The sequence below is a fragment of the Myodes glareolus genome, chromosome 21, assembly GCF_982192425.1.
Source record: "Myodes glareolus chromosome 21, mMyoGla1.1, whole genome shotgun sequence".
Taxonomy (NCBI): domain Eukaryota; kingdom Metazoa; phylum Chordata; class Mammalia; order Rodentia; family Cricetidae; genus Myodes; species Myodes glareolus.
Genome location: NC_142046.1, coordinates 57,685,424 through 57,704,372, shown reverse-complemented (window position 1 = coordinate 57,704,372; position 18,949 = coordinate 57,685,424). Strand labels below are relative to the sequence as shown.

General features: G+C 42.2%; 1 protein-coding gene across 4 annotated transcripts in view; it reads left to right on the top strand.

The window, feature by feature from the left end:
* The window catches only part of Ccdc141 (coiled-coil domain containing 141), a 137,823-nt gene extending 122,330 nt beyond the window's left edge, over positions 1 to 15,493 (top strand). For 3 of the 4 annotated variants that reach the window (XM_087900092.1, XM_087900090.1, XM_087900093.1), the window contains 4 exons: positions 1,876 to 1,988; positions 5,410 to 5,544; positions 10,386 to 11,227; positions 13,664 to 15,493. In XM_087900092.1, coding sequence (XP_087756218.1) covers positions 1,876 to 1,988; positions 5,410 to 5,544; positions 10,386 to 11,227; positions 13,664 to 13,931 — 1,358 coding nt within the window. In that variant the 3' untranslated portion in view covers positions 13,932 to 15,493. The remainder of the gene's footprint in view (positions 1 to 1,875; positions 1,989 to 5,409; positions 5,545 to 10,385; positions 11,228 to 13,663) is intronic. The other variant, XM_087900091.1, reaches the window with a different exon arrangement.
* The last annotated feature ends 3,456 nt before the right edge of the window (positions 15,494 to 18,949 follow it).

The window sequence follows — 18,949 nt, the reverse complement described above, 5'->3', positions numbered from 1 at the left end:
TCCGTTGTGAGGAAAGAGTGGAAGTAAAAGAAGTACCTGGGTGACAATGCTTGGGGCCCAAAGGACACTTCCATGGCGCTCTGATGTGGTTCCTGAGAGACATGGAAACCCCCAGTGACCAGGCAAAGGCATCCTAGAGGAAGACATTAGTAGGTGGTTCAGAATGCATCCTCTGGGTGCCCAAAGCTGCTCCAGGCAGACATTCAGTCTACAGCACTGTTACTCCCAGAGAGCCACAAAATACTTAGTGACATGGAGTGCATTGACTGCCTAATAGGAAATCCTTAAGAATAAATTGTTTATTATTTTTTCAAAGTAAAATAGTAAAAATAACAAAACACTAAAATATCAGCTGGGCGTCTCTCTCTTACCGTGGTTGTTATGTAAGCGTGCTGAAAATGAAGTCTTCAGGGCATCTCTAGCACTGTGGGTGTCTGTCACGATCTTACGTTCCACCTGACAGTATAGACACTTGTTTGTCTGTTTTGTGTGCTGGTGGCCAAGGGGAGAATGTAATGTGCTGTATTACAGGGCCTGTTCAATGCCAAGGCGTGGCAAGCGTTCACAAATACCCCATAAAATCACCTTCTTCTACAACCTTGCAAAGTTCTGAGGCCTGCCCAGTTGAATGTTCTGGATCTTATTACTAACTGATATTTGCATGAGTTAGTTGTTTGGATTATCCTATTAGAGTATCATCTCCAAGAGAGATGAAATCTCACCTCTTACCTCAGAGCGCCATATCACATACGGAGGGTTTCATAACTGTTGCAAGAATAAAGGAATAATTGAATATTATCATTGAAAATATAGATTTTTATGAGTTTCTACACATTTAGTATAGAACTAATACACCTTTTAAAATATTTTATTTATTCTGTGCTTGTGTGTGTATATATGTAGACCACATAGGCCATAACACATATTTGGAGGCCAGAGGGCATATTGCAGAATCAGGGCCCTCCTTCTACCAAGTTAGTCCTGGGAATTGAATTTAAGTCACCAGGCTTGGCAGTAAACACTTTAACTCCTGAGACTTCTCACCAGTGCAAGAATCTAGTCATCTTTTATGCTGCATTACATAATTACTTTAGGAATGTGAAATAAAGTCTTGCAGACAACTAAAGCATTACTGATCCCCGAACTTTTAAATTTTACATTTATTTGTGGGCAGAGAGATAGATGCTTCAGTGGATATGAAGAGGTCAGAGGGCAACCTGTGGGAATCAGTTCTCTCCCTTGACCATGTAGACCTGGGTCCCCATCTTCTTGATAGGCCATGTTCTATTTCAGGTCACCAGGCTTGAATGCAAATGCCTTTAGCTGCTCAACCAGCTGCCCAGTCAAAGTGCAAATCAATTTATCCTAGAAAGTAATTGTGAGAGCCTCCTATACATCAGGAGCTGTCCAAAGTGTTTGTGTAAAAGTCAAAGATGGTATCATTCCTGTAGTCAAGAAACGTGGTCGAGGCCTAAAAGCCACTGCATAGCAAATGCTTGTCCTTTGTTGGGTGTTAACTTTATCTTCTGTGCAAGGCTTATGTTGATATTTCCTAATCAAACCACGATCCCAGCATGTAGGAAGTGGAGGTTATGTAGTGAGTTTAAGGCTAGCCTGGGTTACGTGAGACCATGTCCAACCCCTTCATCCCTACCAACCCACCACCCTGTAGATAAACTATATATGGAAACTATAACACTTTGCTTTTTAAAACATACCTGCATTCATTGATTTTTCTGTTCAGTGTGTGTTAGGAGTTTACTGTCCACCAGTGCTTACAAAAGACACTTGGGAGGTGAATTAGCATCCAGTTCTTTCTCTTTTCCTGTTAAGAATTCCCTTTAAATGTAGGTTTTTTTCTTTGCTCCTTCCCAGGTTTGGAAGAAGGGCAGAAATATGCCGAGAAGACTGTCACAAGACACAAGGAGATTCTTGAATCTATTACTGAATTATGTGGGTCTCTCGTGGAGCTTAAAGAAAAACTGGAGGTAATTTCTTCTTCCTAGAATATGAATTAACAAGTGATATAAATAGAAATGGGTTAATCAACTGTCTTCCGGTGCAGAAATGTTCTAATATGAATTCTCAGGAGACATAACGTACACATTTGTTTCATAGCATTTTGACATAATTATCTGAGGGTTTATGATAATTAATCCTCTTTCTTTCCCATCACTGCAGAGAAAAATGTTGCTGGGAATGAGGGCTAAACACAATTAAAGTGCCTCGTTTACATTTCTGTGGATCATATCCTAGAGGATGAATGTGTGCCGTTAAAACCAAAGCCACATTTGTATTAAGAAGTCTTATGTTTATATTCATAAATAATAGATGTAATGGTTTTTCTTCCTCTAGATTATGGCATCAAAGAAATTGACACTAATATTTAGGTATTATATGCATTGAACATTTAGCATTGTGGAAGTCTTAAGGTAACTGTTATAACCTTCATGGAATTAAAATGAAATGGTAGGTAAAACTGGGGTACATGCTTATGATAGCTGTGGTAGACAAAAACCAACAAAAGGAAGGATATGTTGTCATTCTTGAGAATGTTGTGGTTGATGATGTTTTTATAACTTACTGAGAGTGGTTTGGGATAATCACTATAGCTATGTCACTAAGAGCACCCACAGGCTCTAGGTCAGAACTCAGATGCCTTGGAATACCCTTGGGTATTCAGAAATTGGGTAAGTGGTTTAATCTTGTAAGTGGATGCTGCAGAGGTGCAGAGGCTTGGTTGTAACGGTACCCAACTGTGTTAGTCGTTACTGTTGTGAACTTGCGGTTCAGGTAGAATTATATCTGTTTCATGGCAAATATTTTCATGATTTTTTCCGTGTCATAAATTTGAGTGTTTATTCAATGTAGACAATCTGAAGGAATTTTAATTCAGTCATTATACAACCAAGTTGCATTAATGTTCTTTTAAACATTTAAAATTTTCAACTTATTTTCTTTCCATCATTTTACAACACACTTCAGTAAACATCCTTGGGTTTTTCATTCTTTTGTAATATTTTGTATTATTTACACATAAACTCTTCAAAGAAGATTTGAAAAAATGAATAAAAAAGTATTAATGTTTCTAATATATTAGCCAGTTGACCTTTTGTAATTATTTTTGCAGCTGTGAAGCTACTTGTAAGGTGTGAGTGAGCCGCATAGCTTTACATTATCATTAGCGCCGCCTCTACTTCACTCTTCTCCTTTGCTCACTCGTACTGGCGGGCAAACCCCTTCCTCTGACTCTGCTTGGCATCATCTACAGTGCCCTCCTTTATATTGTGCATCTTCAGCTTGATGCAACCTTGTCTTTCCAAATGATATTTCCCCATCTTTCATCTTATGGCTCTGGTTCTCAGAAGAGCTGCTTCCGTAGCCTGCCCCTACTTTCTCATTCCCCACGACTTAGGGACTCCCTTTGGTTAGAATTTTAATCTCTTTTACATTCTCATTCTGTCATTCAGAACCCTTTTTATCCTACTTATGAGTCTCTTGATCCTATACTGGGTTTGATTCCCCTTCCTAAATATGGTTGTGCTCATGTCCTTTCATATTGAAAACCCTTCACCAGGAGACCTGGCCCTGGCTCCGAGACCTGTCACCTTCTAAATTACTGTGTTCCTCCATTCATGGCAGGTTCGTATCTCACATCACTTACGGATTCAGCTTTAGACCTTTCCTTTAAACACATGATCCTTTATTTATCAAAATCTTATCAACACCCACGTGTAAATGGAAAGATCCCTTTCTCCACATAAAACTTGCTTATTCCTCCCTTGCTGCTCTCCCGTAACACTTGTGATCTTTCTCACCCACCCAGTCTTTTCCAGATGCTCTATTAAACAATTTAGGCCTATTAGTGTTTAAATTAAACACACACACACACACACACACACACACACACACACACACACACAAATCTGTTTTTCTCAGTTCCAGAGGTAGGTAAGTCTGAAATCTAAGCAATGGTGATTTGACACCTTGAGAAATCCTGCTTCCTCATGGTCACCTCGTTCCAAACCTTTAAGACCTGTGATGGCAAAGGGTCTCTCAGCTCTCTTTTGCAAGTTCACTAATCCTTTCCTGGGGACCCCACCCCTTCTCACACGGGAGCTATTAAAAAGAGGATGCACAAACTCCTCAAAAGAGGTAGACTAGTGATAAAAATGGAATCTATTTGTAACACAATTTAATACTTAAAAAAGGCTTGGGTACAGACCATCTCCAGTGTTTCCAAGTAGCCTTGAGATGGTGAGAAGACCTCCATTGTTTCTTAGATGTTTTGTTTGTTTGTTTGTTTATAAGACAAAGTCTCTCTCTATAACCCTTGGCTGCCTTGGAACTTGCTTTGTAGATTAAGCTGACCCCAAACTCCCAGAGATCCAGGTGTCTCTGCCCCCCTAGTGCTGGGAGCAAAGAATACACCATTGTGGGTGGTGCTTACCTAGTTCCAGAAGGAAGATAAGGGTCCAAAGAGGCTAGAAGTGCTGTCCCTGGGTCTCCAGAGTCACAGCAATCATCTTGGAATTTGAAGTTATATCTAATTTGATATCTAGAATTCTTTCCACAACAGCTGTCGTTGTGAATTAGATTCCAAGTGTGTATTAGTGGCAAGGGGCTCACTCAGTAGTACAAACTGGTTTTATTTTAGAGTTGAGATTCAAAGCTGAATTTCCCCAATAGGATCTCCCCAAATTCTCTGAGCAAGTGTAATGAGCACTTTGGGGGGTATGCCTGTTTCCATAACCATCTAATACCACGATCTGTGTACAGCAATTTCCTACTATAATATAAGCATCATTTTAAAACCGAGTGCTTTGTCAATTGGGACACCTGTGCCTCCATTCCTCATCCCACATCTTGACTCTCATGCTGCCTCCCTGCCAGTTTGTAAACTCCCACTCCTTCTGTGGCTGAAACTGAGCCCCATGAAACACAGGACCAGGGAACAGTCACAGGAGACAGCCTGTGTTCCCAACTGTGTTTCCTTCCTCTTTTCAAGTCTCCCAGTTTGCTTGTGTAGATTCTCTGGCTCCCCTGCTTCCTTCTCCTCCGGAGACCTCATCATTTCTTCCTCACTGATGCTCTTCGGCCTCCTCATGGCTTAAATTGTCCTACACAGCATTCCTGTCTCCAGAGAGTGTTCCTGCAGCAGCATCCTATGGTAGTCATCACTTCATTCTCCAGAAGGCCTTTGAACAGTTGGTTTTGCTGGCAATGAGCTTTACCAAAGGGGCAAAGCAAGATGAGTGCTATAAGCTTGGAGGGAGAACATTGGTCTCCTGTGGAATACGTTTGCTGAAAGGCTGCCATTGGCTTATAGCGTTTTTCTAAGTGGTTAGCATACTGGATTGTTTCTTCAATGCTCCTGGCTCGAGCTCTCACTAAAACTGCTTTGTACAGCAGGGCGATGTTCCAAGGCAGGGAGATCTTCCAAAGATGAACCCAAATTTGGAGGTTTTCCACGACAGTTGCATCGACCTACTAAAGGAGCCCCCAAGGAATGAGCAGACACTGTTCAATGAAGAAAGGAATGAGGTAAGGTAACAAGTGTTTAGCTTCAGCCATGTGTTACTTTTTCTTTGAGGTTTGCTATTGTTCATTTAAAAATGACTCTACTATGTCTCTGTAGTTCCTGTTCATTTACCCAATGAACAAATCAAATCAAGTCTTCCAATATAAATTGAATTTGAGTTTTTTCAACCCTCCCATGCTAGCTTGGTCATTCTCTTGTTTCTTTGTGTCCCCTTCTACTGAATCCTGGAGGCATAGCATTTCACAGAAGCATGAGAATGCCAGCAAATGCCATCATGTTAGCCTAGGCTCGCTCTACTACCGTACCTTGCTACCATCCCCATTATCTTTCTACAATCAATCTTGGTTCATTTTATTTACTTATTATAGTATTACCAAAATGGGAAATTTTTAAAATTATTCACACCCCCATTAGGAAAAATTAATATATAAAATTAATATATAAAAATTTCCCATAGACTAAAGTCACATGGTATTTCTGGGCATCAGTACTAAGATATTGAATCCAGCTGAAATATAAATACTATTTAGATAAATGTTTCATCCTTTCCTCATATGCATATAAACCAAGCAACAAGGACTACAGGTGCTCACCGATACAAATCTGCCATGCTTTCCAAAGTCTTGTTGAGTTACCACGTCCTTCTGTGTCTTCCATGTGAATGTGTGCTTTATCGCTAGCTGCTGGATTATAATTAGAACTCAGCTCTTTTTTGACTTTGTCAACTTGCTTGCCTCTAGTTTTACTCTCCTGGAAGAACAGCAGGCCAAACATGATTCTCAACAGCCCCAAAATTAACAAAATATACTCATGTGATAAAAGAATCACATACACACACACACACACACACACACACATTCATACATACACACATGCCCATGCACATACACCCACACTCACGCACACACAGAGACATACTTGCACTATTTGTTAGTTATTTCATGAACCGAGAGTTATAGTCTTTCAGCATATCAAATTTTTTGGATTTTTTTTGTAGATCTTTTCCCCCCACAGATTAAATCTATGCCAAAGTCCAATGCAACCGGGTAGCTTCTGCTCAGCTTCAAATACCATTAAGCAAGCTGCTTTTTGAATGATACAATTTGAAGCCACTTAACACCCGAGTCCCCTCTAAGTGTAAAGAAAGTTTTCTAGCCTTAGCCTTAGTTATCTTGCTGGACGTCAATCTCCCACTAAATGGTCTTTGGTGATCCTAATCCAAGTCAGGGTTTCCCACACGCCACGCTATTGACACTTTACAGAGAGAATGGCCTTCCATGGGGGAGTGCCAGTCTCGTGTGTTACAAAGTAAGTAGCAGCACTCCCTTGCTACTTCCTAACACAGGCTCAGAGCACCGCAGTCTGCCCCAGCTGGACTAGAAAAGGAACATCTATGGGCATAGCCCATGTCCCATTGGAGAACAAAATCACCCCTCGAACATGCACAGGAACAATGGTTGAAATAATGAAGCATAATATGAAATATACCACATTTTAAAATCCGTAATTTTAGTCAAGTGTGATGGCATACACCTTTAATCCCAGCGCTTGGAAGACAGAGGCAGGAGGATCTCTGTGATGTCAAGGCCAGCCTGGTCTACAAAGTAAGTTCCAGGACAGGCTCCAAAACTACATAGAGAAACTCCGTCTCAAAAAAAAAAAAAAAATCTATGATTTTAAATATTTTTGACCTGATATAATACTGCTATTGTTTTTAAGTTCTGCATATTTTCCTGCATTGTGTGTTAAACACATTTACTAAAGACTCGGTAACAAAAGTCACTGCTGCTGAAGCAGCCACACTTGCCATTTATACTATTCCTCGTAAAAAGGTTTCGTCTTGCTTTTATCTATTCTTGTTAGAAGAAACAAATGTCTTTAAATAAAGCAAATACAAATTATTTTCATTGACGAGTGACTTTCATTTTTAAATAAATTGAAAGACCCGCTAACTAGATCACCAGCCGTCAGAATGCAAGTGGAGAGCCACAATTACAGCTGTCAGGAATCCCCATTGGCATCGCTTCTTACCCAGTCTGCTGCAGCTGGGCACACAGCGTAATGGAAGGGCAGGGAAATTTTTCATTTTCATTTTCAAGCAGCTCAATCACACATAGACCCTTATTGTCTCCACTATGTGCATCTAGGTCAGATGGAATGATTCTGTGAAACCTCCAGTGATCAGATAACAGGAAGCCCCCCTTCCCCGAGAAACCTGGAACCCCTGTTCTCAGTCCTGAAACCCTTAAACACCGAGTCTTCCTCAGAAAAGTATTTGAGTTGGAAAAAAAAAACCCAGTCCTACTGAATAATTATCAGAAGATATTTATCACAGGAGCTTTCTCCTAGAGACAGCAAAGTGCTTCTCGTTTATCCTGACCCCCAAATGCGGCAGATGGCCTTAGACGAGCCCACGGGTACAATGTATGCAGCACAGCTAACAGATTAGTGCTGGCGCTTTATCCCCAGGCTGGGTGCTGGAGCTAAATCCACCGCAATATCCGAAAACTCCTAAGGTTAAATGGCAGCCCAGAGGATTAAAAGACTTGCCTGAAGTCGTGGAACTATTTGGTAGATGACGAAGGCATTTGGACACCAGCATTTAGAGGTATAGAATTTAGCGCTGGGAGGGATTTAACAATCATCTGCTCAAATCTCATGTTACCATTGAAGAAACCGAGGCAAAGAGACATTAAATGTATTTCCCTCCAAAATTCCAGAAACTAGTACCAGAAGTACCCAGGCAGGCGGCCTAGGCAGTCTGAATTTCAGAAAATGCCTCTACTGCAAGACCCAGGGGCTTTCCGAGGAACTGGATCGTAACCACGACCTGTCTGTAGTGATGCTGTGGGTGCCCATGCTGTCTAGCCTGCTGTTTGCGTGAGGACTAATAACCAACAGGAGGGAAGTGTCTCTCTTCCAAACAGTTCCCTGGAGGCTCTTACAGACTGGGAGGACAGCCCCTGGTTCTTCCCATCGGAACGCGGGGGAGGTGCTAGGCACTGTGGAGACAGATGCCTTTGAAAACTCAGAAGAGCAAAGTGTTCTCTTGTCTGCTCTTTTCCTTTCCCAGGTCAGGCCACATGTTCAAAGGTCTCAGGTTCCCTTTGATCTGCCCACAAACCTTCCATGGGTCTTCTTCTCAAATGTCCCTCATACAGAATGCTCTGTATCTAATATTTTTGTTTACTGCTCATGAATGTCACTAAGTCTTATTTTTCCTAAAGTAAGAACACCTGCTGTAGGGTCTTCTGGAAGGCAGAAGACCTGTAGATCTTCTGTAGATGCCTGATGTAGATCAGGCAGAGTCATCCTGTAGATGCGCGGGGTGCACATCTCCCTGTGCAGTGTACTTAGGTTGATGGGTCTACAGTACTATATTCCTTTCCAGAATGGGCCCTGTCCACAGGCAATGATTGTAAACCCAAGTGAGGGTGCCAAGCTGTGCAGATTAAAGCAAATTATTCACCTGTCTGTCACACCAGACATATGAACCAGGGTATTGGCAGGGAATTAACTAAAAGTCATTTTGCCATTAGATATGTAAATGGCAAGAGATCCTTAGAGGAAAAGTAATCATAGAAGATTTCAAAACTAGAAGCAGGGAGCCGGGGAGGTTCAATCAGTAAAGTCTTTGCCGTGCATCATGAGGACTTGTTCCGATTCTTAACTGTGTAAAAAGCTGAGTACTAGTGTGTGCCCGTAATCCCAGCTCTGAGGAGATGGAGACAGCAGAACCACTAAGGTTTGTTGACCAATGTCAACAAATGTTCAATTTGTTGTTCAATGTCAACAATGTCACCAATGTTCTGGAATTGGTGAACTGCAAGTATCAAATGAAATAATATTATTAGAACTAGTGATGATAATAACAGTAGTAATAACAGCAGCAACAACAGTTGAGGAAGACAGGCAGTATGGACATCTGACCTTCACACATGCACATGCATGTACACAAGTGAGTATACACACATATATAAGCATATATGTATCATATAGACAGCAAAACAAATACAAAAGCCAAACAGCTAAATAGATCTGTGTAGATGGTGGGAAAAGCATTAACGACGAGACAAAGAGCGGCGGAAGAAAGAAGCGAAGCCAGCTTAGAGCAGAGTTCTGTTTAGCAAATCGGAGTAGAACGTCCCAGCTGTTCTCCCAGAAATCATCACTATGAGACAAGTGTCTTATAGAAACAATGATTTCATGTTGGGAAAATTAGGAAAGATGGCCAGTGCCTGTGCATGCTTAGATACCTCTTTCATAAGTGAAAACTGTGTATAGCTCTAGGAAACTATACCTCGGTGAGCTTTAAAAGCTATGATCGCGAGATTTCACAATGACTTGAAAACCACCTGCTCATGCCCATGTTGATCCAAAAGCAGATGGGCACAAAAGAGCCAAGTAGACTTGGTGAGAAAAGAACATTTACGTAAGACGCACCTTAGTTTGCTTGCTGAGATGATTCCTCTGTGGGTAATTCTCGGTTGGCATCTTAGACATGATTGACTATGCTCCCAGGAGACCCCTTATTTGATGAACACACGTGTAGTATCTGTCTTAAGATAACTGGAGAGAAATAGGAACTGAATGCAGATTGGGTCAAGAGAGAATTTTACCTATGTTTGTTAGGAGCATCTCCTTTCACTCAAGGGCAGCTTTGATACTTTTGGTCATGGGGATTGAACTGCTTGCAAATAGGCGTTTGGAGTTCAGGGATTCCTGTGCCATCTTAAGGTGTAGCACATCATACATTTTCATCTCGTTCAGGGCATCACTGTAATGGGAAGCTGGGAAAAGAATTGTGCCCACCTAATAAAACTTTGGCTTTTCTCCTTTGAAGGGGCAGATGCGAGGAGCAGATACCTTGGGCATGAACGGAACATTGGAGCAGGGGCTTCCCATGGACTCGAGACAGTCCTTGCCTGATAAAGAGGGCAGTGCCCAGGGTCTGATCCTGCTGGAAGACATGTCTGGAGAGGAGTCTGAGTGTATCTCATCTGATGACATCTCCTTGCCTCCACTCCCGATGAGCCCCGAGTCCCCTCTGGCACCATCCGACATGGAGGTGGAAGAACTTGCCAGCTCTTCAGCCCCCATGCTCCACATCGGTGGCTACAGGACACACACAGGGACTGGTGTTCTAGGGGAGTCCCAGGAATCTGCTCTTCCGCCACCCATTGCTTTTGCTGATGGGTGCCGTAATAAGAAAGACACATTTACAACTCACTTTGAGAGGCCCTACCCCCAATTCAAAGCTGAATCCTCATTAACCTCCAAAGGATCGGTAGAGATGAGTACCAAATTACACATCAATGTGAAATGTCCAACGAGTATGCCCCATGAAGTGCATGCCAGAGCTTTACAGCAAGGCTCCCAGGCTTGGGAGAGCGCTCTAGAAACCCAGGAGAAAGTGCATGCTGATTCTAATGTCACTAAAACCCAAGACAGGCTGCATGATCCCCTTGCTGCATCCCCTGGCCTCGGCTCTCAGCCAGACACCAGCAGGAGGCAAGCCGGTCCCCAAGGAGACAGGAAACACTCATCTGCCGAGAACAGCGTGGTCAGCCTAGCTGGCCAGGCGCCTCATTTCTCCAGGTTGCTGTCCAATGTAACTGTCACGGAAGGCTCCCCGGTGACTTTGGAAGTCGAAGTAACAGGATTCCCAGAGCCTACATTGACATGGTGGGTAGCCTATAATGAGAAACCGTAGGTGGAACTAATAACTCCTGAGAACACTTTGTGATGTGTAGACTAACCTAAAGGTTCGGGCTGGCTGCCTAACACTCCTGACACTCGATTCTGCATGATTTGATCTCACGGCACACCTCAACTTTCACTTAACTTAAAGCCCTTTAGTAACTTTGGTGGGGGTAGAAGGTAACCATGTAAAAGAATGGTTTAACAGCCTCCAGAAGCATGGCTGTTGATTTCTGTTTGTTTTCCACTTCACATTCCTCCTTTCTAATAATCAGGTCTCAAAATACCAACCCTGTTGTCTGTTTCTACACTGGTACGGCATTTTCTTGGTTTAAGACCTTTCAGGCAATTAAAAAAATCTAAGGAACTGTAGATTTATTCTTTTCCTTTATCCGTTCATTTCATCTTCCCAATAGAACCACGCGTGCCACCTTTGTGATATTTGTTTGGCTAAGGTTCCTTTTTATAAACATCTTTAGTACAAAGGTGAACTACTTCTTTTGTAGTTACTCCAGGTGGTTGATAAATAAACTCATTTCTGAAAAGTGATGTAATCATTGAGCTGTGAACAATGTGACCTCACTCTGGAGACGTTGTTGCCTTTTTGTCTTGGTAAAAATAAACTTCACAGTCAAGGGTCTGAACCACTCGCCAGGAACAACAAAGTAGTTGTAGCTTTTCTGTGGGGGCTGCTTTTAAGCCTTAACAAAATCTTCATCTCCAAACAGATTCATCTGAGAACAAACTAACAGGCAACAGTGAGTTTAGACTTGTAGGCTAAGAGGAGTGTAGTGTATTTTATTTATCAGGAATTTTTGGTAAAAGTTGTTTTGTTTTTGCATGTCCCATTGATGGTAGTTGACTTGTGATCCACCTGCTTAAAGAATTTAGGAGAAAACTTTGGCGCTCAAATACTAAATCTGGGCGTGTGTAAGTGCAGAAATTAGCACTTTTTTGTTTTCTTATTTTTACGATTGCATAGCTTTTACAATCAAAACTTTTGTATTTATGGCTTCAACGGGTATTTATCTCATAATTAAATATTAGTTCACCCCAAAGAAAGATGCTGTCTAAGGTGTTTCCTATTTTTCTCCATACAAACAAGTAGCTTCATTAGGGTTAGTACAGATGGCTGAAGAATTGTGGCAATATATGTACTATTGAAGAACAATTACAAATTGCAAAAAGTAAGTCCATTTTCCCATCAGCTCAGAGGTGTGCTCAGTAAGCACCTGACAGGCTACGAGGAAGCTGTGCACTCTCAGGACACTCTGGAGAGCAAAAGGATCACTTAGGCAGTGTGGACAAAAACTGGCATCAGTGGCTGAATCAAACATGAGGACTCGATCTCATGGTAGCAGCTGGGTACAGTGAAGAGCCCCCGAGATCTCAGTCCTGGGGTGATGGAGACAGCAGCTGAACCCATGAGCTCATGGGAGAAGACCCTGGCTCAGATGATAAAATCCAGCATGGTAAAGGAGGACATCAGACATCACCATCTGGTCTCCACACACACACATATCACACGCACAGACACTTAACATAGACCCTTGACATGGGGTTCTCATCAGTCCCCGTAAGGAAGAAAGTGTTTATAAAGGCATACATGTGGAATGTGAGAAATACATTTTTTGCTGCCTAAAACAATCCAGATAAGTGTTCCGTGAACAGAGAGGAATTTTAGAAACAGATCATTTATAGTCTAGAGGTAACGTCATAAATTCCTTTATAATGGGAAGCCAATAGACCTAGTTCACCAATGAAATGAGCTTCTTTCAGTGGGAGTGGTGTGAAGCCCCCTTTTCCACTTTGTGCACTTCTGCTGGGAGACTGCGTTGTATGAGCACCAAGGGTGGGTGATCCTCACTCCTGTGTAGACGCCAAGCAGAAGGCACAGCTGCTGCTACAAGCTGCAGATAGGGTGAAGCAGGCTGGAGATGTGGGTGCCACTTCACACACACACACACACACACACACACACACACACATACACTGTTGCCACAAGCAAATATGACCCAGCATGATCAGATGGTCTGCTGCGTGCGTGCCTGTCTCTCTCTCTGTCTCTGTATCTCTCTGTGTCTCTCTTTCTGTCTCTCTCTCTCTCTCTCTCTGTGTGTGTGTGTGTGTGTGTATGTGTGTGTGTCTGTTTGAAAGAATAAATGGATGTATGAATTTTCATCTATGATATTCCATTAAATGTTATCATGGTACTTTCAAAAACAAGATCTGAGTCAGTCAGTGTAATTTTCTGGCTACAGGTTGCTAAGCAGTTTTATTTGGCATCTGTTGTAGCTAGATGACTCCTGCTAATAGGAGAGAATAGTGCAGCGGGCATGGGCCTGGCTGCAATAAGTATGAGAACTTGGAAATGATGGAATCAAGAAGTGGCCGTGACTTAAACCTGACTCTCTGCTTTAGGTTCAAGAAGGGCCAGCAACTGTGTGCCGATGGACACTTACAGGTCTTGCACAAGGACACAAAGCATTCGGTGTTCATCCCAAAGGTATGTGAGGCAGACGCTGGCCTCTATGTGGCTCAAGCCCAAAACTCTAGTGGCACCCTGTCTTCCAAAGCCATCCTCCATGTGACAGGTAACCATGAGTCACCAATCACAAGAATAAACTGGATCGTGTTGTGTGCCATCTACGTCAGCGTATCACTAATATACTGGCTACTCGCACAGTAGTGGGTGCTGGCGTCGACGGACATCAGTACGAGCCAAACGGACACTATGGTTGTTTGTTTCCTCACACACCACACAAACCATTCCCCACCAATGGATCCTCACTCTGGCCACCTTGTTTGTTTGACTAATACCGCTGCTAGGAGAAAGAATTGCATTTTCTCTACTGTTTCATGTATTGGGGGAACATGGGAAATTATGTACAGTATATAATAATATGTTTTGTACTCTCAGAAGAGAAATATCCTGTAAAATACGTTGATTCCTTGGGTGAAGGCAAGTGAACGCTTATATCAGCATACAGATGTTATCTGATTTTCAAATCTAAGTGCTTGATAATTTCTTTTTAACTGTGTTCATAAATATGTCTTTGGAGGGCATTACATCAAGCTGAAGCTGTGATTTTCAGTAATGTACTAACTCCCCTTTAATTGTGCTTTCCATGTCTTGATCTTGTACCTTCTGTCTGTGTCAACATACTCTGCACTCCTGAGTCTGAGGAAGTCACTATCAGTAACCATTCCTTGGGTTGATCTCTTGGGCTTGATGTTGGAGAACACACAAGCCACCAACTTCAAAATGGAGTTCCAACCTTTCTGTCAGCTCTGTACACCATACATCAAGATGGAGCACAGGCCACAGGAGAGGACCAACATTCTCCTTGTTCTTCCACTGCTGTGCATTCGCCATTGCGTGCATAACTGTAGTCAGGTCCTCCTGCCTCTGATGTTGATGCTGCTGCTGCTGAACCTTGTGGAGCCGACTGCAAGGCATCTCAGTGCCTCACTTTCCCCTCTGGAAAGGGGGCTCATCTACCTCTTGACAACTGAGTTTTTCTTTCACGTCCTGTGGTGATTGGGCCGATGGACAAGTGCTCAATGAAAGCTCATTTTAATGCTTGGTGGATTTGCCAGCTTGCTGCTCATTGCCCATTCATTCCCTTTCGGATGCTGGTCTTTTAGAATATGAGATGAAAAGAATGCTGTTAATATGTAATTCTCTACTACTCCCTTGGGGGAGGGTTGGACGGGAGGTCTGTGAATTAGAGCTTAAGTTCCTTCCTAACTTCTTACGTCTACATCCTTTTCAAAGACTTGATGTTAACCTCAAAAGGATATCATTAGGATGTTTTAGGGGACTCAGGGTAAGACAGAAGAAGACTAATCTAGCCTTCTTGTGCAATTATCACTGTAATGTTGATGGATGTTATATGGCTTTCAGAAAGGCATCATTCGGAATGGCAGATCATCTTTTTGCTTCCCTTGAAGAACAAGAGAAGCATTTTCTTTTATGCTTTAAACTTCATCTGTCTTGCTCATGTAAAATCTTAGGTTGAAAGAGTAATTTATTGCAGATTTTTGATGGAGGGAAAAGGTAATTATGTTGCTAGAAAACCGTCTACAAATAATCAAAATATTTAAATATAATATGATTGGCATGGTATTAAAAAGCTCCTGAATGTTGTGGAAGATGAGAAATGTCTAGTCAAGTAAAGAGTTGGCCTGTTTTGTGTGTGTTGCATATTCAGCTTAATTAAAAAATTAAAATTGAAAAACTTCTTTCAAGTTTTGACAAAAGGCTGTTGAAATCTTGTATATACACAACATTCTGGGGAACCTCAGTCTTTTCACTCTTAACATTTTGTCCAATTTTAAGATTTTTTTCATATCGTTTGTAGCTGCTATGGCCTATGTGGAAGCTAAGCAATAAATTCTCTCCATGCCCAAAGGAGGCAAGCAGGTAACAAACTCCATCCTGCCCCACTTTCTAACGCTTGTTAATTTGATGAAATATCTGTCCCAGCGTCATCACCCTGGTTGATTTCTGTTTGAAAATTGCTGGAGCACGGAAGTGCAAGCTCACTTTACCTGCTTCTCTTCGGTTCACATCCTTCCTTCAGGAAGCCAGGGGATCCAGATGTTCATCATGATATATGGCCCAATAAGGCATGCAAGATCCTTCAAGATGCACATTTATGTGTATGTGTAGATTGAACCTGTATGTTGGAGGAAAATACTATGTGGGCACAGACGGTATAGTTCAAATAGCTTTGTATACAGCTCATCCATCTAAAGTGTGAGCGGGCTGTTCATGCAGCAGTGAAGACTTATGAGCTAGCTAAGAGGCTGTTCTAACTATGCTTCAATTTAAGAAACCTAAGTGTGGGTCTCTTTCCTGAGGGACTCTGTCTTTACTGAAGAGGTCTCCTTATGAAGGTATGGATTGAAATGTCAGGCTTAAATTTGGCCATTGATAATTGCCATGTTCCAGTAAATAGCCTCCCACTATGCTTAGGCAAGCACTCCTAAGTAAAATCTCTGGGTTACACACACACACACACACACACACACACACACACACACACACATGCAAATAACATGTAAGTGTTGGGAAGAAGGGTTTTAACAGAAGAGGGTGACAGAGAGGACATTAAAATGACTAAAATTCATTATATACTGTATGAAACTCTCAAAGAATTAAAATGGAAAAGATGTGAGAAAATTCAAGCAAGGCATGAATTACTTTTAATATAAATGCATAGGTTATATCTATCTACTTTTAGAAAATATTCTGGACAGTTAGTAATATAAAAATATTTTCAAGAAGATTACTATATAAAGAAAGAGTAAAAGTTATATGTATATGCTTAACACTCCAAAGGAATTCAGAGACGTGAGATTTGAGTTGCTGTTAAAGGAAAAACCAGCTTGCAGTTCTGATATTCCAATAAAAAGATGTATCAATATTGGGTGGTAGCTTTACACACTTTGTTCCCAAATAAATTTACTATAGGAATCCTTAATTTGAGTTGTTGGATGCGTGGTAACATGTAAAGTGTTTGATGATCATAACTTCCGGTACATTGCTGTCTGATTCCCCTCATGCAGTGGGCAAGTCCGTCACTAGCTTCACATCTCAGCCTCCATTCTCTCCACTCTCCTCTCTCCCTTCCCAAGCAACGTTTCCTACCAGCTTGTTACCCTCTTGCCCTCTTCTTCTCCTAGGCTCCTTGTTGCTGGAATTCTTTTGCTATGTTCTCCCATCTTCTCACGGCTTCATTACTGCCTACCCCCATCCTTGAGACACCAGGAAGCATTCTGACCTACCCAGTCCCCTGCAAACATTCCTGCCATGTGCATTGTCAGCGCCTGGCCTGTGTCACCCACCTTGATAAATGGTATAAGAACCACTCATCTGAGCCTCTCAATAGACTGAGGTCCCTGTCAGCAGGATCCATGACAGACCTGTTTGTTACATCACCAGTTCCTATGACATACTCATGCTTATTAATAAGGATGTTCCTGATGAAAAGTGGTCAGATAAATTTATTTATTGAAAAAAAAACCCACAATAAATAGATGATGGCTTCTGGGGTCAAAACAGTAGTGAACAGGGAGTAAGAGTTCTGTGACTGTTTTTCTTTCCTGGGTGAGTGTGGTGTTGGGGCTCAGACCCAGCCCCTTTTAGGAGAGATAAGCACTCGACCACTGAGCCGCATCCCCAAACCCTCCAAAGCAGACACGGTAAGGGATCAATCACCACCATGTCTACACAGGGAGATGGGTAGGATCTGGATTCACAGGGACTGACTCCGAACAACCCAGCCTAGGATGTGTATCCGCCTTTTGAATCCTCCATACATGGTCAATGTGGCAGGTGTGGTAAGGGTTCTGTAATCTCACAGTGAACAGGTCTTATTTGAAGTCAGTAGTTCTTACAAACTCATAAATATAAAAGCAACGGAAGTTAAAAACCATAGCGTGTTTGACTTCCAAATGAAGGAAGGCGAGAGAACCAGGTCTCGCCCCGCCTGAAATTTGTCTGTCTTGATGGAAATTCTCTTCTAAAAATGATCCTCTGGGGATTTTGACATTCCTGCCGTCCATCAGGGTTTCAAGTGTGGCCATGAAATAAGTTCCTTGAAACGAAATTAAACCTCTGCTTACAGGACACTGTGATATGTTCCACTTGTCACCGAAACGCCGAAGCACAATGGGCTGCTTTCCATTTGCAATGAGCAGAATATTGAGCTGTGTCTGAAATGGGGGAGATTCGCATTCACTAAATGAAACAGTGTACCGCTTAAAGCAATAACAGACCATTTTCTCTGCTCTCACGGTAGGAAATGAGGTTTGAATGCTGCCTGCCGTGTGCGAAGTTCACCCTGAACCTAAAAGGCATCTAGGACCTGTTTGGCCCCTTTTCTATGTCTCCACACTGTTCTTGCATGAGCCAGAACATCATCTGAACACATCTTGATGAGCTATGACATCATCAAGAACGCAAGCATCAGTGTTGGATGCTGAATGTATGACACTCTTCCCAGTGAAGTCTTTGAGATAGAGTTATGAAATCTGGATTTCAACCTGGCTGCTAGATTGGCTGACCAGCAGGTTCTAGAGCCAGCCTCACTGCTAACCTGAAACCCAGGTTTCTTGACCCTATCGCAAAAAATAGGGTAGGAAAACCTCCAACCCCACATACCTTTGACCCTTTGACCTTGCCCTCCCGTATATGCGCACACAAAGGAGCAACAAATCACACACAGAGACAGACAGATAGACAGAGGGTCAGAGCAATAAAGAAGTGACCCGCAAAGGGTCCTGTGACATCAGAGGCTAAACTGGACATTTCTCTCTGCTACAAGCCACGGAGTCCCTCGAGATTGCAAGGAACAGAAGAGTGGGTGCGATTCCTCTCTAGAGAGCTAGACAGAGTGTGGTCCTGCTAGTTTGTGCTAGTTTGTTCATCTGAGTCTTTAGCCTTCAAAACTATAGGATAAATGTGTGGTTTTAAGCTACATGGCTCATGGTATTTTGTTACAGTAACCTCAGGATTTTTTTTGGGGGGGGGATGTAAAGGTCATCTTGGTCATTTCAAACAGTCAACAGCCATTCATCGTTTTGGTGATCCTTACTTTAAGTGAACCATGTGTTAGGAGCTCAAGAAAGCAAAAGAGACTTTCAGATGTAGATTTCCCACTTGTCTATCAGAGTGTGTGCAAGAACAGGAAGGGAAAA